The sequence below is a fragment of the Nipponia nippon genome, unplaced genomic scaffold, assembly GCF_047370975.1.
Source record: "Nipponia nippon isolate SJK-2023a ecotype South Korea unplaced genomic scaffold, ASM4737097v1 scaffold_3, whole genome shotgun sequence".
Taxonomy (NCBI): Eukaryota; Metazoa; Chordata; class Aves; order Pelecaniformes; family Threskiornithidae; genus Nipponia; species Nipponia nippon.
Window position 1 is genome coordinate 69,538,236 of NW_028262347.1, and position 14,439 is coordinate 69,552,674.

Sequence of the window (14,439 nt, forward strand, 5' to 3'; positions counted from 1 at the left end):
AAACAGGTTTTGAAAGCCTTTCATGGACCCTGTTCTGCTTGAGACCTGCCTGGGTTATTTATGCCAGAGGAAGCGATCCTAGCTGGTTTCCTTGCACTGGAACCAAACATGTGTCTAAACCAGTTTAAATTGTGTTTATGCTGGATGAGTTTAATTACATATACTGAACTAAGTAAACCAGTAAAAGTGCAGCTTAGACTGGTTCAAGAGCAGCTACATTAGGGGTCTGGAAATAAATAATTTTTCTTATATGTCAGGGAAACTTTTCTCCAAGTAGGCCAGACCTCATACCAAAGCCGTTACTGGGAATGTCAACTCCCTGCCCTTGGTATTTACAGAGAAACTGGATTAAGTCTCTCCATCTCACCTAGAATAACAATGTTTAGCATGTACGTAGCATTTCACAATTTCAAAGCAATAAACACTGAGATACCATAGTAATGAGAGCTGACAAGGCTCTAGCATTAACTAATTAAGCCTCACAACTTCCCTGAGGTATCTAAATATGACCATTCCCATTTTATAGATGAGGAAAATGTATATTAATTTATTTACTCAAAGGCACAGAGCAGTTCAGTGAAAGAGCTGGAACCACGACCCAGTCCTGCTAATGTTTGGACGGCCTCTCAGCCCTCCGTGAGGCTCTGCCTTATTTCTAGACCCGTGCATCAGTGTAACCTAGGATCCCATTCTTAGCAGGATTTAGAAATAAATTACTTTTAATTTCTGTTGACTGCTATGGAAGGAATGGGATTTGAGTATCTCCCTAGGAAAATGCAGCAGCAACAAACGGAGGTATCGGTGAGGTTGAAAATGAATGCTGATGAAGTTGCAACCGTTAGCATTTGGGAGTTGCACTCACCGCAGAAGCAGCGTAGCAGGAAAAGCAACTAACAGGTGGGTGCCAAACAAAGTGTTGGAAAGGACTGCGTTAGCTTAAACCATCCTGGGTCTTGCTTTTCCAACCCCTGCAACGGCTGTAGTCGTTGGTATGCACACAACTGTCCCATTTTTTAATTTGTATGGACTTAGTGGCTTACATCAACACTGAATCTGGCCCAGAAGCCTCCGTGGGGAGCGCATCTTTGGCACCAGCTCTGAACGGGAACCCTCTTGTTCTGCACAGGTAGGTACCCAGCAAAACCTCTTGTAGCTGTATGGGATCAGTGGCTTTAGACAAGAAATCAAGCTTTGCCTCATATTGCGTCTTTAGGTCCAGACTATGGAAGGCTGCTTACAACAAAGAAAATTTCAGCTGCCCTGCCAGAGCTGCTTTGATACCTCTAATCCCCCTCTAAGAAGGTGTTGAAGAGCGAGCTGAATCGTTATGGGTGGTAAGAAAAATTGTCTTTTAATTACCCTAAAGGAACGTAGTTTTTCTCTCCCAGGGTGACTGATGGGGGGCTCCTCCACACATGGAGCACCGCCCTGCTGTGAAGCATCCTCTGCATTTCATCTGGGGCTGTTCTCTTTGCCTGTGAGTGCCTTGCCTCCGCGGCGCGCTGCACCTGAGCCAAACAAGCTCGGGCTGCGGCGGTGAATCCCAATGAGCCTCTCACTGGGTGTTCGGAGGCAGTCTATAGGAACCAGTACTGGAGCGCACAGTATGCGTGACAGCACCATTGCTAACCACTGGTCTGGAAACAATTAAAATATCTCTTTGTTTACGCCGTAGCACTGCTGCCTGTGGAATAGCTGCGGACAGCAGTAGAGACAACAGACCTGGAGAGACATGAAAGCGTTTGGGTTTGTGTGTCTCCCTGCTCTGCTTCCCACCAGGGTTTCCAGGGCAGATCGCTAGCTCCCCATCTTGTTTTGCAGACATCCAAGCCAGCCCACTTCTGACTCATCTCCCTGCCAAATGTACAGACCAGTGCTCAGCAGCAGCTGTGAGCACGGCTGACCACAAACGAACGTGTACGCGGTGGGCCCCTCTCAGTGCTACCCTTTGGGGAAGACTTGGAAAGATCCAGACTCCCTGACTTTTTAAATCCATTGCCACAAATTATCATTTGCTTGTTGATTGCTCTCTAGGGGACAAAAACATCAAGTTACGACCTGTGGTTTTCAGCCCCAGTGGATTAGGAACAGAAAGTCCGTTGAGACCTAAGGCTTAGATCTCTTGGTTTGATATGTAGTTCAGTAAAGCACGCAGGAGAGGAGCCGTGATGAAGGATGCTTTGCCACATCAGTACTAGCCAGACTCCCAGTAGGTAGATGCTTTTCAACTAAGAGAGCTGATGCAAGATAAAAATGGCATGATGTTGCTAATTTTCTGCCCAAACCGACAGTGATGTGTGTGGCTGCTGTTATGCTTCATGGAAAGAGTGGATACACTTCAGTAACATGAAATTACTCCTACTTTCTAATGGTTTGCTCACTGTTGTGAAGTAAATATCTGGGATATTACAAAGAGCATCCGTCAGTTTTTCAGATGCTAGGTCAGGTTCGCAGGAGTGACTGCTTTCACATTAACTTGTACAGTGAACAAATTGAATGTGTATGTCCAGGAGACGAAACAAATAGTGCACTGCACTTTTGCAGTTGCACCCTCCGCAGCGTAACAGCTTGGGTCTGCGCGTGAGAAGTTGGAGGATACGTCTGACCAAGCAACAGGTTCTCGAGCAGATGAGCCTCAAGTCCATGTTGCCCATGACGCAGGCTGCAGGAATCATGGAAAATCTCCTGGTTACTCAAAGCTAAAGAGAAATGTTTGTGTCCCAGCTAAATCTGCAGCCCTGTTTATGTTAGCTGAAGTTTAAATGTAGCTGTATCAATACCATATACCAGACTTCAGCAACAAACCACGTGCAAGCTGGTTCACTGCAGCACAGTGCCAAATAAGTGAGAATGACAGTTTTTTTCTTGTGCTACTCCTGCTTCCAACTCCTGTCTCCCACACTTTCGAGCATTGTCCAGGCAGACCCTGTTCTCTTTCGTGCCTCCACTCAGCAGCTGTTGTCTGCGCCCACCCATCTCTTCCCCATTCATTCTCTGCCTTAACATCTGGCTCCCCTTTTTTGTTCACTCCCTCATCTTTTCTCTTGATGATAACTTAAATTTTCACGTTGTTAGGCTGCTCAGACCTCACATTTTGTACCTTCCTCATCTTACCTTCATATTCAACCCTGCAGCATCCCAGTCACCAGCCCAGCCTCCTGTTTGACCTTGCCTTCACTACGCATTTCTTCCTTTTTCTCTATTCAGCTTCTCCCTCCCTGACTTTACCATCTCTTTCAGCCACTCCCCGCTCTTACTTCTTCACAGCATTCCTGCTCCTTCCACTCCCTGAGTGTTTGTGACTACAGACTTTTCCATACTCCCTCCTAATTAGGAAACAGATGTATAGACTCCTCCACTTCCCACCTCTCACAGTATTTACCAGTTTCTCTCATTCCCTGCTTCCCTTGTGTCTCTCTCATCCTACACAGTCTCTTGACTGCAATGATGTCCTCTGTTCCAAATTTGTTTTCCTCTCCTTTCTGGTCAAAGAAACAGGACGTTTCCTGTTGTTCCACTCCTGTTGGCTTTCATGCATCTTATTTCAGCCCCTTGTGCGCCACTGCTGTCCCTGCTTATAAAATCACAACTAGTGACTCAAAACAAGTAATTATCAAAACCCAGCATGGCTTTCTTCTCTCGACTCTCCCAGTGTAGTTACAGGAAGCAAAGTTTCTCACCTGCTTTCACATGTTTTTTTGTGATCCCTCCAGCTGCCTCCATGACCCCAACCCCACCACTACCCAGAAAAACCTGCGCCCTCATTTTCACCATACATGCCTCAGTCAGAAAGGCAGATCAAGGGATTAAAGCCAGACCCCCCCCCCCCCCCCCCCGTGATTCTGAGTACTCCACTTCAGTCTTTGCTCTGTTCAGGAAGGCTTTTCAACCGTGCTGTGCAAACCACAAAATCTCTTCACTCAGAAGGCCTTGAAAAGGGAACAAGCAACTTGAAGATGGATCAAAATACAAAGAGTCCTAGAAGGTAGAAGTGGCTTGGGGTGAAAGGAGAAGGCTAAATCACAACTGTCTTCTACTTCATAACTCAGAGAACAAAAAGAAGCAAAGGCAGTGAGATTTGCTGGTGTTAGACTGTTGAGGGAGGTCAACACAAACAAGGGAACAATAAAATTCAGACATGCTAGAGACAGGAGCTGAAGCAATTTGCACAGTGAAATGAAAAAGTTCTGTTTTGAAGAAATGTTGGGTTTAATCTATTCTTAAATTGTTTCCCCTGAACTAGGAAAACCTGAAGCTCCCAAAGCCCCATGCTTCTGAGAATGTGCTGCCAGTGAGAACAGGGTCTGAGGTTTGGCTGGTCCTTCTGCAAGTGCTTTTGAGTCCTTAGAAGGAAAGACTGCAGGTCCTCCTGCACTTAGTTTATAGAAACCCAGTCAGTGGGGCTTTAGCTTAAGGCCACGAAGTGGAAATGCAAGGACGTTAAGAGTTTTTTAAAAGACATCCTTATTAATGATACTATGACTTCAGCTGGTGAGGAACTGACCTGTACCTGTCAGTAATCCCTCCTCTTTCAGAGGCGGGCTACAAGAGATCGACCTGTCATTAACCTAGTATTGCATTTAAGTTTTGCCAAATCGGGCACATATTGCAGATCTTTCTGGAGAAAATGGAAAACATTTCTCCCTTCTTTTTGCTTCCAGGTGAAAGGTTTTGCCATACAGGAATGGGGACGTTCAGTCCCTGCATCTCCTACAACCTTTTTATTTGTTTTTGGCACTTGGAATTTGGCATTTTTTTCTCGAGGTAAGGAGCTCAGAAATCCAGAGATGACCTCAACCAACAAAACCATGAGGCTTTGATTTGGTCCATCAGCCTCAGAGTTCTTTTTCAGTGTGGCTCTACATGGTACAGGCACTCGACTTACAGCCAGTTTGGGAAGATAGGAAGAGAAAAAGCACAGAAGAGAGGGGAGAAGTGTAAGTAGGGAGGGAAGTGAGCAGCCAGGATTGGATACTGAGCTGAAAAATCAGCAGGTAGGGGAAGTCTTACCAATAGCCTAGAAAAAAAAATGATCAAGAGGAAGAATATAGCATACTGGGAAAAGGCACTGGTCAGAGCAGGCTTTGGTTTTGTTACGAACAGGAAACTCGTAACCAAAGGTGGCTTGGAAGGGGAGAAGCAGACAGATTTGTGAACGGAGATATTTATCAAAGAAGAGGAAATGCCATATTGTACTCACCAAGTCTTTGCCTACTGTTGAACAGCGGTGGGAGAGCAGAGATTTTTGTGCTTGAATAATAAATCTAAAGAAACAATTTAAGAACAGTGTAAGAATCTAGCAAAGTGAAGCAACTTTAGGTGATCGTGGGCAGCCCCCAGCATCCTTGCATAAGAAGAACAATATAAGAGAAAACACAGTCTGACAGAAATAATGGGGACGATAGAGGGAGCCAAATTAATTTAAAAAAACGTTAGGCAAAATTGGGACTGTAGCTCTTCTGACAAAAAGAGCAACTAGGAGTCTTCATTAAGGTTCACAAAATTCTTAGTGGGGTAGAGAGTGGGTATACTACAAAGCTATTTGACCTAGTGTCAAGAACAAGCAAAGATGCGGCAGTAAGATAAGCCATGGCTGGACATTACAGGAATTCAGGGAGAAATGTCGGGATAGAGCAAGACAGAAACGCAACATAAACTCCCCTTACATGGCCAGAGGACAAAAAGATTGCTCCAATGAAGAATCGGGCATTAAGTAATACTGTAGAGTTCTGTAACTGGCCCAAAGGAAACTGTGTCTGAAGATTTGTCACCCCAAGATTTCTCACACAGAGCTATTGGTATTTTATAGTGATCCTATGTGTTGACAAAGTACTACAAGTTAGCCTGCACGCTCCTCTTCAGCAGTTACCGTGTTGTAGCTGGAGCTGGCTTAATCCAGCGCAGACAGATACAATACACGAGAGATCAGATACTGCCTTGCTCAAGATCAAGTCTTGGAGTCATTGTGCCTTGAAGCAGAGTCAGGGTTTCAGTATAACATATTGGTCTCCTGCAAATAATAAATTAACTAAGTCAAAAGGTTTTTTGGGAAAACAGACACAAAGACTGCACTTAGAAAGGTAGCTAATAAAGCGATTAAGCAGTGCACATTTTGGCATACACCTTGGTGAGGAAGGCCTGGGACATTTATGCTGTGGGTGTGAAATTTACAGCGAAGGAGAGTGAGGTCTGCGTCTAAGGGATGATAGAAGAGACCTGATGCTGTCTCTTATGTTGTATGCACATAACACTGTTTATGCTCTTTGCTGATCCATTTCTCAAGCGACCCTCACAGCCCCTACCCCCCCGAAGGGCACAGCAGTTGCCGTACCAGCCCAGCCCAGTAGCCCTCCTTATCCAGCCTTCTCACTTCAACAGTTGCCACTCTGATACTTCAAAGAAAGGTGTGAGAAACCCCGTAGTGGGCAATTATAGAATAACCTGCCCACAAGGGAAGTTTCTCCCTAATCCCTTGCCACCAGTTAGTGGTTATGTTGTGCCTTGAACCCTGATGCTTTATATCCCTTCTAAAATTTATTTATATCCTGTATAATGTGACCATGAATGTTCTCAGTATCCATATAAATGTCTAATCCTTTTCTGAATCCTGCTAATCTCCTGGCCTCAATGAACCTTCATGGTAACAAATGCCATGTGTTAATTACACATGCTACAAATATTTCCTTGCACCATTTTAAATTTGCTTCCTTCCAGTTTCGCTGGGTATCCCTTGATCCTGCAATATGGAAAAGGGCAATGAAATTAGAGCTTGTTCATTCTTGCCGAGCCGCACCGCTGTCTCTTGATTTGTTTCTTCTCTAAACGAGCTGTTCCCACCCTCGGCCAAAGTTTTCCTGGGTCAGGCTGTTAGTCAGTGGCCTAGGGCACAGCACAGAGGTTATGCCTTCACCTTATTCTCTGTTGCCAAGTTCATTTTGAAGGGAAACAGGGAGAGCAAACCCTGAAAGTCTCAAAAGTACATGCTTGATGTTGCAGGCTCTGAAATCAGACTGCTCTGCGTCAGCTGGTATCAGCTCAGCAGCAATACGATGATGCTGACTGATGCCACTGGCATTTCCTTCTCTGATGCCTCGAAGTCAGAGGCAGAGCGGGACATCTGCAAGGTGGTTTCCCCGTAGCCTGATCCAGCCGCTCTTCAGCCTGCTCCTGAAAGGGGAGGTCCTGCTCCCCCTCCAACCCCGTCTCGGGCATTTCACTGCTTCCTCGCATCCATGCTGCTGATCCCCAGGCCGTGGGATTTGTCCAGTCAGTTCTGGACTAATCGCGCTCAGCCCCAGCCTGAGCTCTGCACACCTCCGCTCTGCCATCCTGCGCTGAGCCCCTGCCTGCCACCCTCGGCCGGTTGGAGATGGCACTGGAAACAGCAAGGGAATGTAAGGCGTGCAGGGGAGAGGCTAAAGATGAGAAAGTTAACAGAACAAAGGAAAAGCTAGGAAAAGTGGGACTGGTGTAAAAACGGCCCCGGCCAGCTGACGGTAGGAAGGAGTAGAAGGATGGAAGTCCTAAACTGTGGTTAAACACCAGCTTTGCAATGGTTTCACTGGAGATAAGACCCTAAGCTGGTGCAGCTGTGCACAGCGATACTTTGCAACTGCTTTGCAGGTGGACTGCAGAGGCAAACCGAGAGGTTGTAAAGTGATGCAGTGGCAGCATGCAAAGTTGTAGCAGCTTGGTGTTTCGCTGGAGCTCTATGTCTCATTAGGGCAATCCTGCAAAAAAACCTCCATCCTCACTGTTGCAGGATGTTTTTCCGTAATAGATTTCAAAATAGGCCAGTGTTAACCACCGGGAGAAATGGAGGTGCGGGTGAGACGCTAAAGCACCTCAGGGCAGAGGAGGGTGTCTGGCTCCTCGTGGCAGCGGCGGCAGGGGCAGAACAAGAAGTGCCGCCTGGGCTCCCTCGCTCCAAAACACAAAGTGAGAACAGCAATCCTGGAGGGTTCCCCCCTCGCTGCACCCAGGACCCAGCCCCAGCTGCTCCCGCCACACCAAGGGGGGACGCAGGCCCGGCGCCCGGGCCGAGGCGCTGTGCCCGGCAGCCCGGCGGCCAGCCACAGCGCCCTGGGGACCGGAGCAGGAGATCCGCCCGGGCTGAGGGAAGAGGCTGAGGCCGGACAGCAGCGCGGCCCGAGGCGAGGGGCTGCGGCGGGGTGGAGGGCTGAGGCGAGGGGCAGAGGCGGGTGACCCCTGAGGCGAGGGGCAGGCCGCAGGCGGGGGCGGAGGCTGCCCGGTCGGCGGGGACGCGCCCCGAGGGTCTCAGCCCCGAGCGGCGCTTCGCCCCGTCGCCTCGCTCCGGCGGGCAGCGGGCGGGCACGGCCCGGGCGAGGCCGGGGCGCCCCGTCCCTCCCGGCGCCGGGCGGGGGACGCGGGCACCGCCGCGTGCGAGGGGACAACGGCCGCCGCCGCCGCCGCCCCCCCGCCCACTGCCCGGCAGCGCCCGGCCCCGCCCACCCCCGCTGGCCCCGCCCCGGTAGGCGTGGCCGGGCGGGCGCGGGGGGCCTGTTGTTGTGATGAGCGCCGGCTCCGCCCCCTCCTCGTGCACGGCCGCGCAACCCCCCGCCCGTCCGGACCCCGCCCACCCCGCCCTCACGCCTTTTGTCCACTCCCCGCGCCCCGCCCCGCCGGGCCCGGCCCGCCCCGCCCCGCCCCGCCCCCCGCCCGCTCTCGCCTCCCCATTCGCCCTGCCGCCCCCAGCCCCGCCCACTCCCCCGCGCGGGGCCCCGCCCCTCCCCTCGCGGGTCCCGCGTCCCCCGTGTCCCCCCCCGCCCCGGGCCCATCTGTTCCCGGCGGCGCGGCGGTTGCGCTGCAGGGCGCGGGCGGCGGCGCAGGAGGATGGGCCCGCGCAGCGGCGGCCGCCCGCGGCAGGGGCAGCGGCAGCAGCAGCGCCCCCGCCGGCCCTAGCGCCCCCGCGCCGGCGCTGAGCCGCCCCATGCGCGGGCGGCAGCGAGGGGGCAGCGCGGGGCCGCCGGGGGGCGGCCGCTGAGCGGCGTGGCGCCGGGGGGCGGGCGGAGCCGGAGCGCCGAGCGGCGGCGGCACGCAGCCGCCCGCGGAGTGAGGCAGCGAGCGGGCGGGCGGGCGGCAGGCAGCCGGCGGCCGCGGGAGATGTGCCCGGAGGAGGACGGCGGCTGCGGCGGCGGCGGCGGCGTGGCCGGCACCGGCGGCTCCGAGGCGGCGGTGGCGCTGGACGAGCTCCGCTCCTGGTGGGAAGTCCCGGCCATCGCGCACTTCTGCTCCCTCTTCCGCACCGCCTTCCGCCTGCCCGACTTCGAGATCGAGGTGAGAGCCCCGCGGCCGCCGTCCCCGCCCGCTGCGCGCCCCGCCGGGCAGCCGCCCGCCGCTCTCGCCCCGGCCCGCCGGCTGCTTTCCTGCCGCGGCGCCGTCCCCGCCGCGCTCCGGGTCCCGCACGCCGCTCCCCGTGCCCCGCGCCGGTGGGGCGGGGGCGCCCCCCCCGCAGCCGGCGAGCGGCTGGACCCCGGCGCGGTGCAGCCCGGCGCCTCCCCTCCGCTTGCGGCAGCCGCAGCAACTTCCCCGTCCCTCCCGGGCGCGCCCGCAAACTTTCGGCGCGCCCGTCCCGGGGCGCCGGTGGGCGGCGGCGGGCAGGACCCCCCCCACCGCCCCCGGCTCCGGACCCGGCGGGGGCGGCCGCGGGCGGAGCGGAGCGGGGCCGGCCGCCGCCGGGCCGCATTGTTCCGCCGGGCCGGTGTCCGCACACAAAGGTGGGGGGGGGGGGGGGGAGACGGCCGCGGCACGGAGCCGGCGGTGGGGTCCCCCGTGCCCAAAATGGTGGCGGCGAGAGGCGGGCCCGGCCCGGTCACCCCCCACCTCCCCCGGGGGTACCCGCGGCTGTCGTGGGGGGGGGTCCCTTTTGTTGGGGAGGGGGGGGGAGGTCCCCACCTGGCCGGTGCCGCCGCGGGGTGGGGGGGCGCGGGGGTCGCCGCCGGGCCGGGCCGTGCCGAGCCGGGCGGCGGGAGGTGCAGCCTCTCCCGCATCCCAGCCGGCCCCAGCCGGGCCGGGCGGCTCCGCGGGGCACCGCGCCGCTCATTGTGCGGCTCCGCGGAGGCTCCGGGGAGCGGCGGTGCCTTCACCGCCGCGCTGCCCCCGCGTAGGGAAACCTCTGGGCTTTCCTGCCTTTTTACCCCTTTTCCCCTGTAACTTTCTTGTGTGGGTTGCTTTTTGTTTTGGTTTGGTTTTCTAATTCTTATTTTCGTGTGCGCGGCTAATGTTCCGTAAATATTTTGTGCTCCGGCTACAAACGTTACAAACAAAGTGTGTCCTGGTATGAAATCTTTTGTGCTTGCTGTGAAAAGCTATTCTTGCCAGCGCGTTGGCAATAAACCGGGTGAATAACGTGCTGGCGTGTGTTTTTTAAAGACAGTAATTGCCCCGTGAATGCGAATTCCAAAGATGCTTAAAAGTTCAATGGGATGCGCGAAGCCCTAAAGAGCAAAACTCCTCGAGCAGGATGTGAATTTCTGAAGAGGGGGAATCCCTTATGCGGTGCGAAATCTTGAAAGGGGATAAGGTCTCTCAATGATGCAACTTCTTGCGAAAGGGAACTCCCCTCCCCCTCCTATTGATGCCAAACCATTACAGGGGGAGGCTCTCCGGGCCCAGCAGCGCAAAGTCTTGAAGGAACCTGAATTTACAATGATAAAAGGGCCAAGGCACTAGCCTTTCACCTTTGGAGGCAATTAGCATCTGGCTTGCTTCACAAATGAAGTAAATGTGGGCTCCCCTTTGGTTCCCGGAGCACGCTTGGGGTGGGGGAGTTAACATTGCTCGGAACAAATTAACTTGCCTTTTTTTGGGGGGGCTGCCCGGGAGGAGGCGTGCGTGTGGATTGGGGCCGGGGGTGTCGCAGAGCAGAAGCGGCCCACCGAAAACCTCGCCAAAAACCTCTCTGCGCGCGGATGGCCTGCAGCCTTTGGCAGAAACGGGTTTTAAAGGATGGCGTTTGTCTGAGGGACGGTGGAAGTCGCGGTTAAAATTGGGATGCTGTGAGAGGACGGATGCAGCTGTCAGAACCCCGCGTCTTCAGGCACGCAGAGTAAATCTCCTTCCCCAGCACGGAGCGAGCAGCCCAGAGCAGGCGGTTTCAAAACTTGCCGTTCCTCCAAGCTCCCCGTCTTGTTACCCCTCGCCTGGCGTAGTTGTTCCAGTCTCATCAGGGATATCTGGGAACGGTGCTTTGCACAAAGAGCTTGCCCAAACAGTTCATGGTGTGAAACCGATGGCCGGCGAAGAGCCTTGTACTTCTCTTTTCTCTAAGAGTACCACTCTGCGTGATTTTTGGTTTGTCCTTTATTTGGCTGCCTAAAGAAGGCTCCCCCCTTGGTTTTGGACCTAATAATGCTGGTGCCCGTTCTGGCTGTCTCACTGCTGCCTCTGAGATGGGCTTTGAGCACCAGGGGTGTCCAAATGAAACAGAGGTGGCAGCTCTTCTAGGGGCTTGGGGCAACGCTAGGACTCGAGGCAAATATTGGGGGGGAAATAAAACCGTAGCCAGCCATCAAAAATTGAAACTGTGCTCATCTACAAGTGACATTTTCTTGCTTTAGCTTTGGTTACTGCGGGGAGGTGTGCTTGGGGCCGAACGCGAGCGGCTTGAGAAGTTACTGCCTCTCCCCTCCAAAGTTACTGTCCCTGGTGGGTATCGGAGGGGTGAGGGCCCCGGTCCATTTGGATGCAAAGTAAAACAGGTGGTTTGAGTGAACCTGTTTTCTTCCGCGTGGAAGCACAAGCGGAGAGCTGGGGCGGCTCACCTCGCACGGTCTCAGCGGGAGGGTGGTCGCGCTCAAACTCCTCGAGCTTCGTGGCGAATGTCTGTCCGACTGTGTCCGTGTGTCCAAGGGATGGCCTTACGCCGGTCACAGTCAGCTTAGGAGGATACTCTCCTCTTCCCAGGAGGGCTGAGCTCCTCTCAAGTTAAAACCTCATTGGTGGCTTTGTTTTTTTTTCTTTTTCTGATACTAGTGTATCGCCAGCGGGCAGTTCAGCACTAAACTCAACAACATTGTTACAAAAAGTGAAAGTTTTAAACAAACAGTAATTCTGCTTGTAACAAATAATCTCTGCTCTCTCCCTCCCCCCAATTTTAGGGGAGGGTGAGGTTAGAGTTTCACTGCTACAGTCTCTGCAGTCCCCGAACCAGACAAAACCTGATCTTTCAATATGTTTTTTTTTTAAAAAAAAGCTGTAGTTATCTTTTGGTTTGTGTTTTTTCTCCCCCCCTTCACTGATTCTTTTTTTTCTTCTGGTGGGCCTGCCCAGAGCTAGCTGGAAGGATCCGTAATGATAGGCCATCTGGACCCATCCCTCCTGTGCCGAACAGATTTGTTGACGGTACTTGAGAAGTTTGGGGGCTTTAGTACAGGGAGGCAGCACAGGGCTCTCTTTAATTTTTTTTATTTTATTTTTAAACGCGAACCTTTTGCCTTCTACTTATTGGCCCAAAAGAAAGTGAATCTTCCAGATGCGGGGCTGCCATCAGCAGCTGGATGTCAGAAACCTGGGAAGCAGATGTTTTGTTTTTCTTTTTGCTTGGACCAGCGCGTAGCCAGAGACTATGGGGAAGGGGTGTCCAAAACCGAAAGAAAGAAGCGCATCCATCAGGCCGGGCCCTGGGCATTGTTCGGGGAGGGGGTGGGCGCAGCCAGCCCCCATGCTGGCTCCGGCAGATGCAGGCGCCTGACGAGGCGCAGGGCTCCTCTTTTCAAACCTCTGCCGCAGCATCGCCCGGCGATGGACTCAGGAGGGGTTCAGCTACCGCCAGCGGGTCAAAAGTTCAGTGGGCCAGGAACGGGTGCTCCGGGACGCGTTTGGCTTCAAGCCGTGTTTTTACGTGGATCTCTGAGGATGGCAGAGAGCAATTCTGCCTTCTGGGGTGGGTTTTTGGTTTTTTGTGTTGTTTGTGTTTTTTTTTTTCCTCCCCCCTTTTTAAATGGCTGCCTTGTCGGCCATCTGCTGTACAAAACTTTCATGCCACTTCAAAAGTGGGCTTTTGCTTGTGTTGGTTTGGTTGTTGTGGCTTCTTTCTCAGTGGTTTGTAAAATCTGCGTTGAGTGGGTTTGTCCGTACCTACTCTAACAGTATTTCAGTGGGAGAAGGTCTGGCTGTATAGGGCACATCATTTTTTTTGGTAGGCATTGCCTTGATGGACAGAAAGGATGCTTTCCATAGTCAAGTTAGTGCAGGCGATGATAGGGAGTGATTTGTTTCCCTCTTCAAGACCGGGCTGTAATGTGGGACACCTCTCGTGACAAAGTCTCTTCTGGCCGTGTGCCCTCCCCTCTGCAACTGAAATATCCTCCTGGCAGCCGCAGGGATTGTTTGTGTCGAAAATATTAGGAGAATATTTAACGTTTTCAACCGTATTTCAGCACAACTTGAAAACACTGGACAGAAGCCAGCATGGCTCGGCCACCCAGCTCTTTGGCATGTGCTCCCAGGAGCTGTGGGCTAAAACATTTAGGAACTTCTGCCCGGGTAGGTCGAGGGGAGGTGACTTTCCAGAACGTGCTTGAAAATAGTCAAAACATTGTTGTTAACTTAGTTTATTTGGAAAAGGGGGAAAAGCCACATTACACAGGGAAAACATAAATCTTTTCCTGTGGCTTTTAAAAGCGCCTTTGGGCAAATTGCCTCTGCTGTTAACTTCACTAGGGCTTTAAGATGCTTTTCCTCGCCTCTTGCCCCTTCCTAGCACTTCGGGCTCTGGCTCTACCTTTAGCTACACTCCTCCCACCCACACACAGGGCACTGCTGCTCTTGCCCACCTTTTTCCTCCTGTAGTGCGGTATCTGCCATGTCGGTTCCTGAACAGGCTCTTTCTGTCAGGAACATTATGAGGCTGTTTCAAGCCAGCGGCTGCTACTGCTCCCATGGGTCCCCCAGGAGGAGGAAGAGTGTGGAGAGAGGGAGAGCTGTGCTGCGGCCATGTGAAGGAGAAGGCAAAGAACAGGGTTTCTTCTATCTGTGCAAACCAGATACAGCTTTAAAAGAAAAAAATATTTTTTAACATGGTAAACGCTGAATGTGTTAGGATTTAAATACTTTGAAAAAATTATGTTTCCTGGTGAGGACAGGACAGCTGTATGTGCTTTGACCTCCACTGTCTTGTCATATTAGGTCCTGCTAAAATTTCTGTGTGGAGCCCATTGCTCTGTGCCCTCTGGGTGGGTCCCCTGTGATCCCTGACACCAAAATGGCACAACCTTCCTGTTCCGTCAGTGGTTTGTATGGGGTTAATTGCACAGGCGGTGTGGTACAGTACCTGAGTGCTAAGCCTGCACCACTCTATAGCTATTCTGTTCTGCTACTGCATTATTATTTGTATTACAGCAGCATATCCAGCATCTGCTGATGCCTCGTCGTGTTGTATGATAGCAGAGATGGCCAGACAGCTTCTAATCAGAAGAA

General features: G+C 52.8%; 1 protein-coding gene across 3 annotated transcripts in view; it reads left to right on the forward strand.

The window, feature by feature from the left end:
• Positions 1-8,820: 8,820 nt before the first annotated feature.
• CECR2 (CECR2 histone acetyl-lysine reader) overlaps positions 8,821-14,439 on the forward strand; it is a 98,067-nt gene continuing 92,448 nt past the window's right edge. For all 3 annotated transcript variants that reach the window (XM_087765456.1, XM_087765454.1, XM_087765455.1), the window contains exon 1: positions 8,821-9,297. In XM_087765456.1, the coding sequence (XP_087621582.1) occupies positions 9,124-9,297 (174 nt within the window). In that variant the 5' untranslated portion in view covers positions 8,821-9,123. The remainder of the gene's footprint in view (positions 9,298-14,439) is intronic.